Here is a 22,100-nt window from a genome sequence, read left to right as displayed (position 1 = left end):
ATATATATATATTTTTTTTAATTTTTGGTCCGCACCAAAGTATGGAACCACAAGTGTAAACACATCCTGAAGTTCTTGCAGTCCAGCATAGTGTCAGAGAGTTGACTTGTGCTTTCAAATACAGTACTTGTTCACCCCAGAGGTTGCTGCTTAACTCGTCAACTCACATCAGAGAAACATTTGCTGGGCTAGAGATTTAAGTAGGAACTTTTCAAGTTCATAATTAATAATAGAAATGGAGGGGGGAAAAAAACTCAGGCAAAGCCAGAAATTCCTCATTTAAAATGTGGGACATTCAGGGGCAATTAGATGTGAGTGGAGTTAGTGGAGAGCTCTGGGTTAAGGGATTGCACACTCAAGAGAATGCACTGCTATGAGGGGCTCCGAATGTCATCAGTAGAACCCTTACAAGTATTTTGAAGTACATATAGAGGAGACGTGTGCAGTAAATTGGGCCAAAAAGCCTTTCTCAGCTGAGGCCGGCTGCTGCATGCAGAACCAATTGAAGTCTTGTAATTACAGAACAGTTTTAGAAACAAAACACTACTGGGATCCATACAGGAAAAAACAAAAAACATGGATAGTTTCCTCACTCTTTTTTTTTAAAAAAAAAAGGGTCCCTGACATAGTCATCAAGTTGCTAAATATGTTGTATATTGTTTGTAATTACGTTCTACATTGTTCGATTTTTGAAAGCAAACAGTAAATTCGCAAATTTTAAATTTATAGTTCTCTCTCGAAGCCCAGCCTCATTTCCCGAAGTAATGTCATCGGGGTAATACCGCTCAGCTAAAGCAGAGTAAACAAACGCTTCTCAAGGTAGTTCATCGACTTGGTTCAGTATATTTTTCATCAAAGTAGCAGTCATGCCAAAATGTTATGTTGCTGCTGGATGTTCCCAGTCTCCCGGTTATACTGCAAGTTTGTTTTCTTTTCCAAAAGAGCAAGGTTTAAGAATGGATGAAGCAAGTGCAGAGAACGAGACACAGATGACGTTCACCTCGAGTTCTATTTTTTGCATTGATCATTTCACTGATGACTTCTTCAAAAGGAACACCTCTACAAGAAGCATTTGGCTTAAAAGTGTGGCATAAACATATTTTGAAAAAGCCTGCTATTCCGCCAGTACACAAAACAAAGAAGAATGACCACGGCGTCAGAGTTGCCACAGAACAAAGTAAGTAATGTCTTCTTTACATAATGTACATAATAATAAAGACTGCAAAGCATTATACGAGTTATATAAACATCTTTTGACAACAATGTTTACTGCGGGGGTGGCAGCGACGCTGGTGGCAAACATTTATCCACATGAACACTCAAACAGGATATAAAAACCTTTTTATGCTCATTAAGAAGCCAATTTAAAACAATAATTGTAAGATAAGCAACTCCAGAGTAATTTACACTTACCATTCTGTGTTTTGAAGGTGACCAATCTTCACCTTGATGTCTTAAGGCTTAAGTTAATTTCTTTGTATTTGTTTCTTCTTTTCTCCTCGAAAACTGACATCGGTCAAATCATCGCTATAATCACTCTAAACATCTTCTGTCTCATACACCGCTATGTTTGTTTACCTGAGTGATAGTACCCCGTCACTTCCAGGAATCAGGCGGAACTGCGAGAGTTAGTTCGTCAGGGCTGACGGCATGAACTATAAATGTATTTACCATTCGCTTTCAAAAATCTAATAATGTCGAACATAATTACAAAGAATATATATCATATTTAAGCAAACTTGATTAATCATGTCAGGGACGCTTTAAGAAAAGCTGAAATTAATTAGGCAAAAATTTTGAATTGGAAAGAAACCAATATTGTATGAAAGATTCATGATAAAATTCAGGCTTTGAAATCACTAAGCTATACGTACTGAAGCTTGATCCTGGTTGGTTGTAAGCAGTTTGAAATGAAACTGGGTGTACACTGTGTTCCAAATTATTATGCAAATAGGATTTTAGTATGAGAAACATATATATTTTTTGTTTTTCAATCAAGTTCATGGATTGCATTGTGTCTTGGGGCTCTTTGGATTACTCATATTAATCTCGGACAACTGTCATAATTAGTTTGCCAGGTGAGCCAATTAAAAGAAAACTACTTAAAAATTATGTTCCACATTAAGCATGCCGCAGATTTCAAGCAATATGGGAAAGAAAAAGGATCTCTCTGCTGAGAAAAAAACCCGTCAAATATTGCAATGCCTTGGACAAGGCATGAAAACATTCCATAATTCACAAAAACTTTTGTGCGGTTAAGAAATTTGTGGCTGATTCAGATGACAGCTGGGATTGTGTTGATAAAGACGTAATGAGAAAGGTTTCTGCCAGACAAATTCTAATTGTCAAATTATCAAAACAAGAGAGCGCCTGTTAAAAAGCCATTACAAAGCAGCAAACAAGTATTTGAAGCTGCTGGTGCCTCTGAAGTCCCATGAACCTCAAGGTGTAGGAGCCTCCAGAGGCTTGAAGTTATGCATAAACCTACTATTTGGCCACCTCTAATAAATACTCACAAGCAGAAACGCCAACAAATACATAAATATAAATTTTGAAACAATCCTGTTTACTGATGAGGGCCATGCAACCTTGGGTGGTCCGGATGAATGAAGTAGAGTATGGTCACCATAACGCAACAAGGCTGTGATGTCATCAAGGAAGTGGCTGTGTCATGTTTTAGATCGGAAACATGTGGTCGTTTAAGGCGTGAAAATGACCTCAGCAAAGTATGCAGCGTTTCTGACCGACCACTTTCTTCCATGGCGCAATATGAAGAACCGTTTCTTCTGTAGAAAAGGACCTTTATGCATGACAATGCACCATCTCATGATACAAAGAATACATAGGTCTCTGTCAGTTATGGCAGTTATGGGCATAAAAGGAGAGAAACTATGGGTTTGGCCACCCTTTTTCCCCTGACCTCAACCCAAATGAGAACCTATGGAGGGTGGGAGGCAGATCACAACAAAACAGCAACTGTGGGAGGCAATTGCAAAGAAATTCAAGTAAAAACGCTCCACAAACTCACAAGTTCAGTATAAGAATTGTGATGGTTATAGCTACTGTATCAAAGAAGGGATTTTATGTTAACATGTAACTTCACCTGGTAAAATGTTAGATTGAAATAGCTTTTTTTTTTAAATTCTGCAAATTCAACAAATGACCATTTTCGGTTCTTAAACAGTGAAATGCTTTGAAACACTGTTGTGTATAATAATGTGGAACGGTGCATTTTAAGTTTTTATTTTTGAAAAATATACTGTTAGCATTGGGAAGTTTGTTCAATAATATTCAAATTGTATTCTAAAGGTTGATAGCTTGAAAATTATGATGACTGTAATTTATATTGACTATTTTACAAAATCAGAGAAAATATCATTTGCATAATAATTTGGAACACAGTGTAGAGAAAATGAGAGAACCAATTAATAGCATGAAAGACAGACAAAAATAAGATGGGTTCAAAGATTGAACCCTTGGGTATCCCATAACAAACTGAATAAATCAATAAAAATAGACAAAGACAAAAAATCAATGTTCAACAATTTTATTGAGCACATGTTTCTAACTGTTTCTAGATTGGTGTGTAAAATATGTGCTGGTCTCACACAGGGCAGGATAAAAACAGGTTTGGCCATATGGAGCAGGCAGAAGTCACACAGCGACCAATGAGAGCCAGTGGGGGGAGGACAGATTGTGAGTCAAGAAACAAGACATTTTTGTACCCACAGTAATTATCCTTCATTCCTTCAGAGTTGTGGAGTTGGTCAGTAGTATTAGCAAGAGCTAGCAGCATCTGCGCCCTCAAACAGATAAACAAGTGTGTTCAAAGCCATTACAACATCACAGAAGACAATACTAATTTGTATCAGCACGAATAAGAGGAAAAATGAACTTGCAATGTTTACAAAAGTGAGAAGCAAATGGATCAGCACTTTTATCCGGATCAGTGCCAAAATTTAATGGGTTTTATCTTGGCTCATGGACAAAGAAAATTGTGGACACTGTATTATTTTCCGATGATTCAGCTAACAAACAAAAAAAGAAAAAAACAGTGACAAAATGACATATACTGTAGATAATTAGGTGGTAATGAAGGAGAGAATCGCCATTGATGCCAGGCCACCAGCCGCCTCTGCATTAGATGACAGATGTTTGGCCTGCACCGCAGTGTGGCAAGCAACAGTGACTGTTGGTCAGGCTGAATGGAGCACTGTAGTCGACATGATTTGGAAAAAGCCTAGCAGGCATGCTACGCTGGAGCAGCTTGTGTTGTGCTGTTACGAGCTCCTTTAGATGCTAATTGCTCAGTGGATGCATGGATGTGGTGCTCTTTTAGGACATTGTCATAACTGACAATCATGGTGGCTTTCTGAGATGTTAAGGCCAATAAAGGATTTGTCTGTAAACATAACTCCCAGTACACTTTGTGTTTGAAGCAGTGGTGACTAGTATTTGCAACAGAGGGACCAACATAACACAACAAACAAACATGCCACCTACCAAAAAAAGGGGACGCAAACAAGTGCAGACCTGGGGCCAAATGTACAAAAATTAGTGTATGTTTAGGTGTAAAAATGTGTGTACTCACAGAACAGGAAACATGCATGTGCAGTCTTTCTGTCAGACGTATAAAACTCCACGTACATATATTTTTCCTTCATACACATCAGTTATCTTGAAATTGTGCGCATGTGAACAAGTCTTCTGACCATGCCCATTTTCACCATAAATGCCTTGCAACGCACTACCAGAATTACCTTTTTTTTTTTTGCATAAAAAAAAAAGGACAGGATTTTTTTTCATTTAGAGTAGAGATGACGGAAGCAAGCAAAAAAAGTAAAATACAAGAAGCGCAATTTCAAAAGATTGTCAAATGGAAGTAATGGTGGAACAAAATGAAAAAAGAAAACATATACATGTATTATATGGAAGTTTGGGCACAGGGATGACAAACAAACCAAAGCAAATACAATGGCAGAAGCTAACAGAGGCAGTGAATTCGGCGAGTTCTGAGATCAGAACCCTATAGGAGATTTTTCAAAAATGTTCCGACTTTAAAAGACTTTAAAAGCTGAGCACAATAGCACATGTGTGCCACCGAAGAAGGAGAGGGTACCCCAGCGCCCTCTTCAATGGATGAGCACATGGCTTCCATTCTAAGACATATTGCTATGAGTGGCATTGTGCCAGGTGACATGGGGGCCAGAGATGAGCCAGGACATATATGGATTTAGGCAACGCACCCAGTTTAAATCTTATTTTAGCTGGACTTGCAATGAAGACAAACACGTTTGTTCTTTGCTAATTGTTTAATTGTATGAAAAAATAAAAAAGTATAACCCTGCCGATTGTTTCATTAACTAACCATGCAGTCGCTGCATTACCTGAAGATGCAATTGCATTGCTGCAGCTGGCTGGTGGTCTGCGTCGCGGTCAGTGGGGGATGCATTTCTTACAGCCAGACTGTGCAACACAGCACAAGCCCTGACTATTCTACTATTCTGCAGACCTTTAGACTGACAGACAGACAGAGATCGATCGATGGATCTCCAAGAGAAATTCACTGGCTGGTAGAGTAATCTACCACCTGTGGCATCCAGAGCCATCTCCGCTTAAAGAGTCCGATGCACCGCTCAACTACAGTGCGTGCTCCAGTGTGTACAGCATTATACCGCACCTGTTGCTCATTTTGGGGATTTAAAAACGGCGTAAGGAGCCAGGGATTCAGTGCCTATCCATTGTCACCTTTTCACATTTAATATTTGGTTGGTTATTTTTTACTTATACATATATACAGATATATACTTATACATGTATACAAATACATAAATTAAATAAATAAGAAGTTAGGATACTAAGTTCTTATTTAATTACATCCTAACAAAGTAAAGTCAAATAAAAAAATCTAAATGAAATGTTTTTCACAAATACACATTTAAAGTATTATTTTTTCCTTCCTACATTAAATCAAAAGGACTTTGTACAGGCCATGCAAGTATGCGTGCCAGTATGCAGATTCTCACCAGCCGTGGATTTTTATACATTTGGAAAAATACGTGAGAAGTGGCACTGTGAATGATGCAAACCAGTACGCACATTCTCACCACCCATGGATTTTTACACATTTGAATTAATATGTGGGAAGTGGAGTATGCAAACATTTTATGTGTAGGCATGGTTTATACATTTGGCCTCTGGCATGTGCCGAGTCCTTACTTTTATATTTGGAAATCTAGGCCCCACAAAAACGGAGGTGAAGTTGACGAATTTGGAGGTCGTCCTCCTTTATCATGACATAATTGGCATCAAAATAGTCCCAGAGAATGATGCCACCACCACCAACCATGCTTGTCAGATGATACAGTGTTCTTAAGACTTTCCCAACTTGTATAAATCTATATTTCTCCTACTATAATCTTCATTGAGTTTGCTGGATATTTCCACTGGTGTATCGGTCGATGAAATAAGCGATAATAGGTACTGTAAATCGATTAATCGAACGATAAAAAAAAAACCCAAGTCAATAATTATGCCGGCCTCGATAAATTGACACGTGCATGCGTGTTTCATTCTCTTGTCTCTCTAAACCACACAGGCAACCAACACCGACAGTTTTCCCAGCTGGAAAAAAAAAAAAACTACAGATGAGGTGCCGCGGGCAGCGGAGCCTTCGTCCCTGCAGCTTATACACCGGTGCAGCTAATATGCGGCTAAAAACATTTTCCATGATACTTGGTGTGGTCATGTTTTAATCTCGTGACATCTCCTATATTTCAGAACTACTACTAATCGTTTAAATATGTAATTCACAAAACGCTATTACTAAGACAGTCCATCATAAGTGCAAAAAAAAAGTTCAGGAAACAACCAAAACACAGCGAGAAGCCACCATTCTCTATACATTCTGTGCATTCTCGCTCTCGTTGCACACACTTGAGTGAGCAACATCAAGCACAGTTTATACTAAAACTAAATGTAAAACATTATTGGATTTGGAATTATTCAATAAACACCATAATATACCGCCAAGATTGCAAAGCCTATTATGATGAATGAAAATAAAAAGGAACTGAAACATATAAAAGCGGAAAAACGTACCTGGATCCCGGAGAATCCACGCATAGATCCATGCGCTATGATGACTCAAAGGTGGCCACAAAGGTGCTACTGTACCGTGGTTCTTATGAAGTCCAGAGGATAAATAATGTGTAATATCCAGCAATTTCAGTGACCCTACGTAAACCTTATGTACGTTAGGTAATGTATGTAGCGCCACAGACGTACACGTCATATCCGCTCATGTATACTATACGAAATTAGAAATACAGGTTAGTTTTACCCTATTGATGATGTGTTGTGTTGTATGAAAAGTTTAAGAAACCTTTTTGTATAACGTCTTTCTGTGCACTAAATATCCCATTTTACATTTTACATGTTTCTTTATTTCTGGAGGTGTAACGTTTGAGTGTTAATTGCTGTGTGGTAAGTTTAATGTTTGTAAGATGAAACCGTGAGTCAGACTGTTTCAGTATACACTAAGTCCCCAACTAACAAACATAATTGGTTCCAGACGACCGTTCTTATGTCGAATCGTTCTTAAGTAGGGAAATAGGTAATATTACCAATGATATAGGTACTACATGTACGTGTATACATATTCAGTATATGTGTATGTATGTAAATATGAGTTTGGATGCAGTAGTAATATTAAACGAGGATAATTAATGAAAAAAACAATAATAAAAATGATATAATAATACGTAATGATAAATGTTATTTACCTTTGAAGAGGAGTGGTCCAGCATACGTCGTTGTGGTAGAGGAGGAGGAGATATTGGAAAAAAAGACAAGTCGTCGTCGTCGTTAGACTCTTCTAAAAGAGGTAGTGTTCTGTGGGTGGTGTAGAATTAAGCAGGCCTATTAACTTTTCATAAACTTTAATCACACGCTCTGTCCGGGTTGTACAATTTAGCTTTCCATTTAGCTTTATCTCCCCAGTGTCTAACTCTTCCTCTGTTGGTCTCATTAGCTTTAAGGTTGCCTGTTGGTCCCATTAGCAGTGCCACAGTGCCCTCTACTGGTCAAGCACGTACAGTAGCAGTATAAATACTGATTGAGCGACTGACTACAAGGCAAAATAAAATAAAATATAGACCAGTCGGCTTGTGTTCGTATCCGCGAGTGTTCGCTAGTCGGGTGTTCGTAAGTTGGGGACCTAGTGTATTGAGTAATGACCTCCTGCAATTTCCAATGGGTTGACAAACTTGTTGTGAGTTTATTCATAGCTCATGTTTGGCTCCTGTCAAAGAGCTGACTGGTCCTCATGGACTCGTGCACAACACGCCACTTTATGGCGTGGACATGTGCGGCTTATACACCGGCTTATGTAAGAACAAATCTGTTTTTTCCTCTAAATTTAGTGGGTGCGGGTTATGCACCGGTGTGGCTTATACAACAGAATTCACGGTAGTGCAAAATGGTGCACACTCACAGTGTCATTCACTATATGTTAAGCCTTCCTGTTAAGGAGTAATACCAATGTTCATCATTTATTCAAGTGCAATTTTGTTTACAGAGACTTGATACTTTTTTATATTGTATTTATTGTTGTATGAGTCAAACAGTAGCACATCACATAGTACAATTCACAATTTTGCATGTCCAAAAAGGAGTAGAAAGAAGCAAAGCTTATTTAATCCTACCCCTCATCAGTTTCACATCAGTTGCAATCCATTTATTCACCTCTTGTTCTCCCAGGGGACTTTGTAAGGCTACGTGACAATGTAGTGCAATCATAGCCAAGGTTTTTACTTACTAAAAGGAAGCTACAGGCTTAATAATAACTGATAAAATGGTTGAAAGAGTGTTTGATTGATAATGAGTGAGTGCAGACCATGTACTCACCACAATGAAGAGTTAGTAGTCAGTGTATTAGTGGTTAGATATTGTATGTAAACAGTAGTTGAGGTCTCTTCTTCTTTGTATTTTGTGAACATCAACTGCTTGTACTTTTTCTTAAAATCGCTCATTGTTGTGCATTGTTTGAGTTCCTTACTCAATCTGTTCTACAACTTGATTCCACATACACAAATGCTGAAAGTTTTCAGTGTTGTCCGTGCATATAAGTGTTTTAGGTTAAATTTTCCCCTCAGATCATATTTCTCCTCTCTTGTTGATAAGAATTGTTTTACATTTTTGGGTAGAAGGTTATTGTTTGCTTTATGCATAATTTTTGCCATCTGAAAGTTTACTAGATCTGCGAATTTTAATATTTGTGATTTTTTTAAATAAAGAGTTTGTGTGTTCTCTGTAAGCAGCATTATGGATTATCCTAAGTGACCTTTTTTGTATCACAGTTAGTGACTGGAGTGCACTTTTGTAATTATTACCCCATAACTCGGCAGAATAAGTTAGATATGGTAATATCAGTGAATAGTAGTGCTTTTTGGTCAAGGACAAATTTAGCTTTATTCGGTATTCAGGTGTTTCTTGCCACATTATGTTTAAAATTTTTATTGTGAGATTTCCAGTTCATCTTCTCGTCTATTATAACCCAGAGAAATTTATTTTCGTTCACCCTATCAATGTCAGCACCATCAATTTGTATTTGCTGATACGCTTCCTTTTTGCACTGACCAAATAGCGTTACTTTAGTTTTACTTAGGTTCAGTGATAGTCTGTTTTTATCAAACCATCTTTTTAGTATAGTTAGTTCATCTGTGATTTTTTTACTGGCTCTGGTGTGCTGTCTCCAGAACACAATGCGTTTGTATCGTCTGCAAATAATACTAGCTTTAGGCCTCTCGGGACCTTACAGATGTCGTTTATATATAGATTGAATAGTTTTGTTCCTAGGATTGACCCCTGGGGAACGCCGCATGATATGTTTAACCCCTCGGACGTATATTCTCCTAACTTCACATATTGCCTTCTGTCAGCTAAGTAGCTTTTGACCCAGTTCAAGACTAACCCTCTGATTCCATACCTTTCTAGTTTTGTGATTAGGATATCATGATTAATTGTGTCGAAGGCTTTTGTTAAATCCATAAATACTGCAGCCGCGCACTTCCTGTGATCTATAGCATTGGTGATTTCCTCTGTAATTTCAATTAGTGCCACGGAAGTTGAAATGTTCTGTATCCGTATTGACTGTTCGCGAATAACTAATTTTTATTTATAAAATTGTCCAACCTGTTGTGGCAATAAGGACACTGGTCGGTAGTTTATGAATTGATGTTTGTTTCCATTTTAAAAAATTGGAATTATTTTAGCTATTTTCATTTTGTTTGGGAATTTACCTGTCTGGAATGATAGGTTACTAAGGTACTTATTGGCGTGAGAGAGTGTTTTTTTCTTAACAGAGACAGGATCGATTTTTTAATTGTTTTTGGTTATGATTGTGACTTCTACTGTATTTAAGTGCAATTTTTGCAAAAAAAAAAAAACAACAACAACAGAGCTCATTTTCTTTTCATTGGTGTTTTTTTTTTCCTTTTTTTGTTTGTTTAATTTATTATGTTGTTTAATTTATTGTATATAAAAACTGACATTCCAATTACAATGTTAAATACTCGAGAAATTAAAGTTTGCTTTTGATACGATGTGCTCGAATTATTATGCCATATAATCAATGAAAACATGGTCTCAAAAAATGTTGTCATTAAATCGATTATCGACGAGCAAAATTTGTTATCGTGACAGGCCTAAGCGCTGTCAGACAAATTTCTTTTATGTTGCTGAGACACTACAGCCTGCAGTCAATCGTGTTTCCTAATGAGAATGAGCAGTTAATAGACCTTGTCAACCTAATAGACATTCAGCACCACTTATAAGATTTAGGTGACAGTGTGTATTGCATCTATATGAACCTGTATGTAGACTTCTAATGCTGTGTAAAATATAGAAAAAAAAAACAATAAAAATCTGTATTGTGCACCCAACTGATTTACGTTGTATAATTTTATCCTGGAAAAACAACAGTTTAAACAAATCATCTTATGGGCCCAAAATTAATGCAACATTCAACATTCAAGCCCATGATGAGTGGATGTAAACTTCTGACCGCTACTGAATGTAAGACGGTATTTTATTTAGTAGAAAACAGTCTGAAATAGATGGGCCATGTTCAACTTCTACAACTTCTCCGCAGGTGATTCAGAGCTTTTCTTCCTGTCACCCACATACAGTATACACATCAGTGATGAAAATAGTGTCTCACAGGCTGGTGAAGGTCAGCAAAGGATAGTGATCCTAACAACTGTCCGGCAGCCATAAAACATGATTAACAGAATCTAATGAATTATCAATAATTTTACTTATATTGAAAACATTTTTTAAAAAGACAGAATTTTTTTGTCTTCTATTTTGGCTTTAAAAATATTCCTTGTCGTCTTATATTCAGCTAAATATGCTGATTAATGATGCTTTAGTTTAGTTTATTTTACTTTTGTTACATTTGTTCTTCAGATCTATTCTTCCAATTTTGTGGGAACTGTTTGGCGAAGGCCCTTTTGTAGGTCCAAAAAAAGCAGGCTTGGATGACTTTGGTGTGGAACAACCCTGACAGCAAATGACAAAAATGACAAGCCATGGTCCAACACGCCTGACATCTAACACAAATGGACACACAATCCTGTGGAATGTATGCAACTGCAACTCCTCCCTCCAACCCTGTAAATCCATCCAGTATACACATACTGTACACATAAACATGGCTGGACACAGTCACTAGTGTGACGTGGCTTAACTGTCCAACACAGGCCTCTTTCATAGCGCGGTCAGTAAGGCAAACAGCTTTCACACTGCAGGTGATGTACATGAGTTGTGTCATGGGGGATTTTTTTTTCCTCAGCAAAACTTTTACAGTGTCATTGGATAAGATGGCGGAAAGATTAGTCCTACAAGCTGAAATTCCAGATGCAAATTCAAATTCAAGATGCAGCTACAAAAGGCAAAATGCATACAGGGAATGATCACATAAATTCAGCATAATCAAAATAATGCTGCTCAGCAGGACACAGGCAGCGTCAAAGTAGTGTTGTACTGTATATTCATTCATATTTGATGAAAGCACTTCAGCCAATCTACTGTGGAAAACAACACCAAAAACACTTCTTTGGGGGCTTTGTGTTTTCCTCTGGAATGTATTCAAAAGAAATGGCAGTGAGCGGGGAGTGAAGGAGTGTGGAACATGCCAGGAGCGTGCATGCACGACAACTAGGCGCTCTGAATGTCACCAGTCTCCTGTTAAACATATAAACAATAAGGAAATGTGAGCGATTCGAACCTCTTCTGAGTCAGGGAGTGCAACAGCTTGAGAAAAACAAATGCAAAAAACATACATCTGTACTTTGAAATCTGCTGCACTTAACTTCTGCCCAATGTTAAAGGCAAACTGGATAGATTACTGTATTGACCTGAATATAAGACTAGGGTTGGGCATCAAGTCTCGAGCATCGACTAACATTCCGATTCTCCCAGTATCGTAATAAAGTTATTATTTCAATTTCTAGTTCCGATGCTCACTTCACCGACCGGAACAAATAGCCGAAAACACCACCGAAAAAGAAGCTGGCCAAAGAACACCAGCGAAGAAGAAACAGCTAAAAAGTTTGGCTTAACTTCATTAAAAAAGAGCAGTCGGCTCAGTGCAACATTTGCAACAAAATGATATCATACAAAGGAAGGTGCACGATCAACATGATTAATATTCACACATTCATGGTGTAGAAATAACACAAGTACCTCGTCTTTGATGTTGAACTTCCTCTAAACAATCAGAATTAAGGAAGTCAAACAATAAATGACATCTGTTTCATGCCAATGTAAGCCAGGCTTTCAGGATGCTAGCTGATGTGGAAGTTGGGTGTAAATAAAGGATGGGAGCTAAGGCTACGGCTAGGCAAGTTTATTATCGGCACAGCAGAGTACGTCTCTGTTAGCAACAGTCACGGAACCTTCTCAATTCACATAACACACTTCCGGCCTTCAAAATAAGAGCGCTATCCTGTTTACTTGTGTGAACAAAATAAGGGTGTCTTTAAAAAATAGCTTACACCAGTGGTTCTTAATTACTTTCTGTCATGCCCCCCCCACCGGATTTGAAGTAGTATTGAGAAACTCACAATATCTATTTATCTATCTGTACTGTACAGACTGACCTCAAAACTGAAACCAGAGAAATGCAACAAATGAAGAGCAGTGGAGCATATAAGCGCAGTCAAGAGTCAACTTGCAGGCCGAGTACGACAAATTCAAACATGTTGGCAGGTCTGCACTATTTTTCAAAGACCTCCCTGCCTTTCACGCCCCCCTGGCAGTTCTCCGCCCCCTCTATTTGAGAAGCACTGGCTCACACCAAATAAAGCATACTACTTTTCAAAAGTAAACATCTTTTGTGAAAGTGTACCAAGTTAATACCATGCTGAGAACCACTGTTGAGGATTTGCACCAAATGTGCAGAGCATTTCACTTTTTGTGTACTAGGATGGACACACACACACCACAACCACACAAGTCTCCCACACTTGCTGTTGGAGTCCATCTCGGAAGCAATCACTGCGGCTAAGAGGCACCAGATGGCTCTTTTTTTCCCCTCGCCAAACATTAAGGATGTATCAAGATTATATCCATCCTTTTTTTTCTCCCCATTGCCCTTTCTGTATCCTTGCACATATTGTCTCCCTCCAGAGAAAAGCACAACCTTTTAAGTTCTTGTCTCCTTACTGAGACAAGACCTCAGCATCCTGGATCTGTGGTTTAAATTTACTTAGTGGCATCCCCTCACAGGGATCTTTTCAAATATTAGCAGGCTTTAGAGGCTGGTGTAGTCAGCAATCTGGCTTCTTTTAAGTCTATTGGATCATCTCAGTACAGTACTCCAACAGTGTATGGTTTAAAGGGAGAAAAAGAGCTGACATCCTCTTGGAAAAAAATAACACAGGGATCCAGGTTGGGATTTGACCCCCAAGAGGAGCGTTGTTAGCATTTCAGAGTGTCAGCCGCTGACAGTGAGCCTGCTGCTCTGCACCGTGGAGTAAAGCGTTGTTGCTGTCATGTGACCTTGCCTCCTTCTGTGGGAAACCAGGCTCAGCAGTTGGATGTAGCTAACAAAAATATTAACCTTATACTGTTCAGTATAAACAGTATAATGTCCACTGCATGTCACAGTCAATCAGCACCCATCTATTGTGTTGTTTCAACACGTGTGAGACAACTCAATTAAGGAGGTTAACTGTGCCGTCTCAGTGTTCAATGCCTCAACTAATGGAGCTTTTTGTGGAGGCATGGTGTGAGCTACTGGGAGAAATAGTAATGGGGTGATCAGTGCCACTCTCTGACCGCTTCTGGCTTATAAGTAATACTTGAAAGGTCCCCTATTATGCAATTTAATAATGTTCTAACAGTAATATGTAGGTTTGTCCGAAAATATCGATATTGGTTTGGTTTAGTTTATTTGAACATGAAGGTTACAATGGAATACATCTCATGAATCATTATTTCACAGTTCCACATGTCCAAAAGGAGTAGGAAGAAGCAAAGCTTATTTAACCCTACCCCCCCATCTATTCTACATCTAGTACAGTACATGTTGTTCACTTCCTGCATTCCATGTCATGGTTCCTGTGATAGTCAGAATAATACATAATAGATAACGATAAGACCCCCCCCCCCCAAAAAAAAATTATATATATACACACAGGTATATATACATATACATTATGTATATATTGGCATAAAAGTGTGATATCAGCCAACATTGGTATCGTTTTTATCCCTACATTGAAAGCCGATATAGAGCTTTTAGCGCCAAGGTCACAAAATTATTTTTTTTTTTATCCTTTATTTAACCAGGAGAACCTCATTGAGATTAAAAATCTCTTTTTCAAGAGTGTCCTGGCCAAGAGGCAGCACAATTTACAGGTTACATCAGACATTCGTACACACACACACACACACAGTCTTCAGATCTCAAGGTATAGCGATCAGTTTCTCTGGGCAAAATATAATCACATATATACCTAGGCAGCAGTCCGAGCTTAGCTTTATATACAAAGAGGTACCAATGTTTCAGCCTGCGTAAAGACAAGGAAGACCAGCCGACATTATCATAAAGAACACACAGATGTGTGAAGGATTTTAGGTTTGTAATGAACCTTAAAGCACCGTGGTAAACAGTATCAAGGGCATGTAAGGCCTTAACTGGCGCATGCATGTATAAAATGTCACCATAATCCAACATTGATGAGAATGCTGCAGACACCAACCTCTTTTTGGCAGCAAAAGAAAGGCATGATTTTATCCTGAAAAGGAAACCCAATTTTACTTTTAATTTTTTTGCCAGCTGCTGAATATGCGGGGCAAAAGAAAGTGCTTCATCAAGCAAAAATCCAAGGTACTTATAGGTTGACACACGTTCAATAGGAGAACCTTGTAGTGTTATAGTATTAGGCAGATTTTTTAAATTAGATTTCCAAGCATTTGTAAACAACATTACTTTAGTCTTCTCTGCATTTAAGACAAGTTTTAAGTCAACGAGGCCTTTCTGAAGCAAATTAAAAGCTTGCTGCAAGTTAAAAATAGCCTGAGTAGGTGTAGTTCCTGCGCAATATAAGACCGTGTCATCAGCATAGAAATGAAACTTTTCATCTAACACAGTTTTATCAACTTCATTAATATATAAAATAAACAAAAGTGGTCCCAAAACAGAACCTTGCGGTACACCTTTAGACACTTTCAATAGACCTGATGTATACCCCTCAGCCTGTACACACTTGGATCGATCAGAAAGATAATTGCCAAACCATTTGACACTTTTTTCTGACAGGCCAGCACTAATCAATCGTTGTTTTAAAATAAGATGATCCCCAGTATGAAATGTTTTTGAATTTGCAACATTGTTGAAACATGTAGTTAATACTGTGTCACTCACAAGCCTGTGAGGAAAAAGTAACTCTTTATTTAGCAAACAGAGTAACAACAAAGCTCACAATGACCTTACCACTCACAAATTGCGGGGGGAGTGAGGGGGTTACTATTCCACATATCATTCTTACTCATGGTGTCTTTAAGGAAAGGGCTAAAAAAAACATCAAACAGCAACGTAATAGGTAGATAACAACAGACAAGACACTACCAATGAATAATGCTGAATAAAAAACTATGTGAGCCCTAAACGTGTAACTTAGCAGCTTTTTACAACAACAGTGCAGCAAAGCACGCTGGGAAACAGGAAGAGCTGTTGTCACCATATCCGTACACGCCGCATCAAGCGGTGAGGCTTAAGTCAATGTCGCCGCCATATTGGATGCGGCAAGGCTGCGCTGTAAGTGAATACAAACAAATGTACTTACTTTTATAAAGCGCCTTTCTATAAAGAAATTTCAGTTAATGCCTCTCATTTATACAATCATACACAAACTAATAAACTTGGGAAACAGGCACCAAAAACAATGTATTTGATCTTCTCAGAAGATTAGAACTTTGTGGATCCCACACAGTAGTACATGTAATTCACATTACATCAGCTATAGCGCATACAGTAGTGCCGAAAAACCATACAGTGAGAAAAAAAACATACAGACACACAAAATGTCTATATATATATATATATATATATATATATATATATATATTTCATTAAGAGGAAAGCTAGCCCTCCACTAGGGTTGGGCGATAAGGAGCAAAACTCATATCCCAATATATTTAATGTTGAATATCAATATATAATATGATATATATCTTGATATTTTTTTCCACAAAGTGAGTTTAGACAATGTCAAAGTCAAATATGCATGTGAAGTAGTTTCATTAAAATTACTATATATAGCCGTTAAAATAAAAGTCCTTTCTCTTTGTGAAATATATAAAAAGTTGAATATAATCATCAGTCTTCTTTATAACAAACCTTGAGCTACACTCAAATCCTCAGCTAATACCAAAAGCACAAAAGAACAACATATGAAATAAAGTGCCCCGTTTAAGATGAATTTTTTAAATGTCAGCAACAACTCAAAAATACCTTTTCTTTGAACAGTATTATTTTTTTTAGAAAGCAGAACTTCATAGGAGTGACAAAAAAGTCAATAAAAACACGTTCATTACATTTAGAACTACAAATAAACTTGATTCTTAGTTTATTAATTTAAAATTGGCCTTCCCTTCATCTAAATAAAATAATTGTAATATTTTACTCCCCCTTTTATCTTGTAGTTAGGACTACTTGTTTAATTTATCACACATCGTTCTTCCATCACACGTTTTGACATACTGACAGGTAAGTGACCGAGTCCCAATGAGCGTTGAGTGTAATGAGTAGTCATTTAATGAAGATTAAAACACATTTTCGTTTGAAATCCCGCTCTGTAAAACAGGACGAGATCCAACCCGGTGGCATCACGCCTCGAGGGTGCGTGGATTTCCACTGCAGTGTGCAGCGAGAGCTTTACTTTCACTTTTAAGTTCCCAAATACCAGAAACTCTCAAATGATGCCAGAAAAAGTAGCTACATTTGTCGCTAGTCGCTTTTGAGAAAATATGTCACCGAGAGGTTTTGGAATGTCACCAGATCTAGCACGGAGCACGGAGGGGGGACGGGCAGCAGCCTCGCGGAGGAGCTCTGACACACACAGCAGAGCGAGACAGACCTCCGTGTCAACATACAAGAGAACAACGCAAATCCAGTCTATATCAATATGAACTATGTTTGCTTTTGATATCGTGCTTAAAAGAAATATCAATATTTTTTAAATATCAATATATTGCGCAGCCCTACCCGCCACACGACTAACGTTATGTTAGTAAGGTAACCTTAATCTCACTGATTTGTGCTATGTTAAATTTACCTTGTCTCGGCTCTTACACTCCATTCAGGAGGAGATGATGCAACATACAAGATGTGCTGCTGTGGTAAGTTAGTGCCGCGTTACAACGGATACACGCTACAGTGTTCAACTTGCTGTTTAGCCACATTTTCTGTCTGTTTTTTACATTTTGTTTTCTTTCTCTTTCGTTGTCTTGTCGCGTTCTCTCGCCTCTTCAATTTTCCCGTGCCTTCAAACAACCGCTCCCTTCTTCATCCTCTGCGTGGGTGACGTAAGCACGTCGGTGATTCCTCGAGGCAGAAAAAAAAATCCTACTCGAATTATTCAAGGAATCATTGCACATCTAGTGCAGTGTACGAAAAATGCTGGCAGGTGTGAAAGTGCACAATAGTGCTTCTTGGATGCACACACCGTCAGAGACAGGTGTGGACAAGCACAGCTCATTGGCATTAAAGCTACAGGCACACAAAACGGTGTGTTTGCAGTAGCGCTTACTAAAAGCGATTTTAGGCCCTGTCCACACGAGAACGTTTCTGGTATATTTTTTTGGTGGGTTGAAAAAAAATTGCATCCACACTGTGACGTACTAGTAAATAGTTGCATCCAGACAGGAACACGTCACTGGATGAAAACGTTGTAATACAGAAGGCACATATACGTGTGGCGCTGTAAACAGATGTGCAGACGTCGTCTTCTGGGTTTCAAGGTTCATCAAGACCTATGACGAAGTGAAATGACTGAGGTGAGTAATGTCCATCCAAAGGTCGTCAAAGCTCACTTCTGGTCACGTGACGGCGACAGGTCGGTGACGTTATAATTTCTGTAAAAAAGCGAATCGGCTGTTTACATGGAAACTACCAGCCGGCATTTTAAGATTGTCCCACTCTGGAAGCCGTTTTCAAAAAATACAGTTTCAGGGCACCCAAAATGCCGTTTTCGTGTGGATGAAAGTCTGAAACGATAAATAATTTACTGTTTTGACTTGAAAACTTTTCTGTGTGGATAGCCCCTTAAACTGTCTAAATTCCAGCATTAAGGCTACATTTTGGAAAACACATATGTGGGACCTCCTAGAGGTATTTAAAATTGTTGAAAAATTGTTTTATATGAGTTAAATGATGATGCCATGTGTCTATGCTTGTTTCTTGTTATACTGTAAGGAAAGGTCTACAGTATACTGTACCCTTGAATTAAGAATCCTGTGGATGGTCTATTACTGAAATGACAATATTATCATTCAGGGACAGGGTATAGGACGTGACCAATTATTTGTTCCATTCACTTAAAAAAAAAGCGTCAAGTCTGGTGCACAGTTAATTAAGAAATTTCTCGCATGGGCAGCTTCCCTAAATCCTCACACTGAGCCAACACAGAGGCTGTCACGCTGACTGTGGAGGAAATTACACCTTTACACCAATCTTAAATGTGACTGTCGTGATTTAAGTGAAGACAGATGACCTAGCTTGAACTGATTCTGCATCCATTTTTTTTTTAAATCTCTTAATCTCTCTTTGTTTCAACGCCAAATTGAAATTCTAGTCAAGACCAGTGTTGACAGGTTACAGACATGATTGGCAGAGCATGCCGTCATGAGAAGTGAGAGGGGTCACAGGGTCAGCACGCGGAGACGCACAGTTGTTCTCTGCATCATGATAACGGTGCAGTGTCACTCAGACACAGCGGAGCTACTACTGTAATTGTCATGCACAACTTGGGAGCGAGACTGCAAGGTGGAATGAGATGATAATGATGTGGAAGACAAGAACGATGCTGACAAGACACAAGGGACTAGAGGCAGAAATATACTAATAAAAGCATCTGGTAATTTAGATGCTTCAATCTTGAAGGTCCATAGCTTTTTCATTCGCTTTACGAAGCAAAAGATGCTTGTCAAAAAAAGGATTTTTGCAGGAATAGGAAAAAAAATAACAGAAAATGATGTAATATATATAGACAATTTTTTTTCTTTTAGAATTACCAACAAACAGTTTGCAATTTATTTTTCATTTTGAAAATCATTAAGTCTTTTTACACAAAAGCTGAACTATGCCTTGATTTTGTTCCACCGAAAAAAAACCGAACCAAACTGGGGTACATATCGAACCGTTTTTATGACATACCGTTACACCTCCACTTGTGATTCAAGTCAGAAGTATTGCAGTAAAAGAAATAGTATAGTTGGGGTTGGATTGATTAGCTGTGAGAAATGGATTGGCTATCTGGCCAATCGCTTTATCCTGAGGACATATTACGTCATTGTCCATAGTTGACAAATGCTGGACTAATGCCAAGTGACAAGAAGTAAAATCTGTCGGGTTCCAGCACTCCCTATGAACAAAAACATGATGTAATAAAGCCACTGCAGAGTTACTAGCTTCAGTGTGGGCCACCCTTTGTTGTGAAAAAAAGAGACATGGTGGATGGTGTGTGGCATCTGGTGGTCATAAGGGATTATAATGTTTTGATATAGAACATTATCACTCAGACAAGCTAATACACAGGACGTCTAACTGCATATTTAATCCAAAACCAGACGTTCTGTGCTTAAACAAATGTCACATGAAGGATGCAACATACAACACAGTAGCTCACAAATTCCTCAGTATGTTTTTTTTTGGGGGGGGGGGGGGGCAATATCATGGTAGTAGCTGGTATTAATAGTAATAGTTTTAGCTACAGAACAATGCTAGAGGTAAACAGTGTTCCATCAAAATTCAACCAATAAACCTGATTTTAAAAAGAAATCGAAGAAACATTCAATGAATTCTGCCTTTGATCAAAACAGGCACACACATGTTTATAAAATTTATCAGCTCACTCTTGGAATCTATTACTTTTGGAATTTAATTTTTTGTGTGTGTGAGAACATCAGTGGTGCGTTCACTCCGTAATTGCGATGAAATGCAGAAACTGCTTAACTAGATTGTTGGCGCCTACAATTGTGATGTCACCACTCACAATGCAACAAAGGTGCCTTACCCGTTTTACCAAAAGGAGCAAAAAATATGTGTAACGTTCAAGACATACTATACATATACATATATAAACAGAGCACCCGCTATATGGTAGATAACTTTAATAATAAACTAATTGTAGTAGTTTGTTTTAAAGTTGCCAGGAAGAGAACGTGCGCCCTGCTGAAAGCACGGATAACATGTTTTAATAAATACGGACAATGTAACATTAGCGTCTGTCCTTTAGCAACCTGCTAACATTCCTTCACTGCTGACTGTCAAGCAACGAGAGCACCAGGCAGGATTAACGATGTTATTGCAGAAGAGTGGCGGGTGTGATGGAAGTCGACAAACAACAAAAGACTCACCGTAGTAGATGGAGGGAATGTCCGTCTTCCGAGCCATGACACTCAAGCGGGACCGATGCGTTCTGGACCCAGGGACTGCATAAGACGAGTCGAGTGGGGAAACTGCCGTGGACGTCAGCCGAAACAAAACCGCGGCGACCAGGCGGCACTGGCGAGGTCTCGGTCGGTGGGTCCACCAGAGGATGCTCGCTTCGGCCACGCAGTTTGGAGCGTCAGTCTTGTTTACAGCTCGACGTCATTAATTATTCCAAAATGGCCTTAAAGGGTCCGCCGGAGCATTTTCTTTGTTCCGGTCTTGTTTCACGCCTTTATATCAACTACTGCCTTAAATGTGGATAGAAGCAGTAATAATGGGTGCTAAATAGAGGAACTGGCAAACTGTCATTTATGCTATTCATTTTTCAAAATTGTATTAATAATACAGCTTTTGTTTGTGCTTGGAAATGGAAGTCACAGAGAAACACTGACCCCTGTTGGGCTTTGGGGAACATTGCATATTTCCCTCCTCTTTTTTTAAACAAAGACTTACATGGTTCTGGTGTGCAAAACAAACAATGAAACAATGAAAACTATTTCTGAGTCTGAACTCACAATGAAAACTAACCAGGGCGAATAAAACAAATACTAATCTACAGGCATTGATGTTATACTAATTATAACCCCTGAAGGGGAAATTCTACTTACACTACGCTGTATATTTTGTGTTTCACACCACACAGAACCAGGTCACACACACGCAAGCATGCAAGAAGAGATGTCAAAAGTGAGGGGACAAACACGCTTGAGCTGAGACTAGGTGGGGATTCAGTGCCTTGCTCAAGGGCGACAGTAGTCAGGAAGCAGACAAGTGTCTCTCCAACTACTAGCTACCATTTTTTTTTTGTCCACAGCTGGTCTCAAAATTGGGTTCCGAAGCCCAAATCCTCAGACTGAGCCAATGGCGCCTGCGTTTG

The 22,100-nt window shown here is 38.6% G+C and overlaps 1 protein-coding gene across 1 annotated transcript in view; it reads right to left on the bottom strand.

The window, feature by feature from the left end:
- slc44a5b (solute carrier family 44 member 5b) overlaps window positions 1-21,421 on the bottom strand; it is a 61,285-nt gene extending 39,864 nt beyond the window's left edge. The window contains exon 1 of the mRNA XM_054789102.1: window positions 21,148-21,421. Coding sequence (XP_054645077.1) covers window positions 21,148-21,184 — 37 coding nt within the window. The 5' untranslated portion in view covers window positions 21,185-21,421. The remainder of the gene's footprint in view (window positions 1-21,147) is intronic.
- Window positions 21,422-22,100: the final 679 nt, after the last annotated feature.

The sequence above is a fragment of the Dunckerocampus dactyliophorus genome, chromosome 10 (assembly GCF_027744805.1).
Source record: "Dunckerocampus dactyliophorus isolate RoL2022-P2 chromosome 10, RoL_Ddac_1.1, whole genome shotgun sequence".
In the NCBI taxonomy this organism is placed as follows: domain Eukaryota; kingdom Metazoa; phylum Chordata; class Actinopteri; order Syngnathiformes; family Syngnathidae; genus Dunckerocampus; species Dunckerocampus dactyliophorus.
The sequence above is the reverse complement of the archived record's forward strand: the minus strand, read 5'-3'. Positions and strand labels throughout refer to the sequence as shown.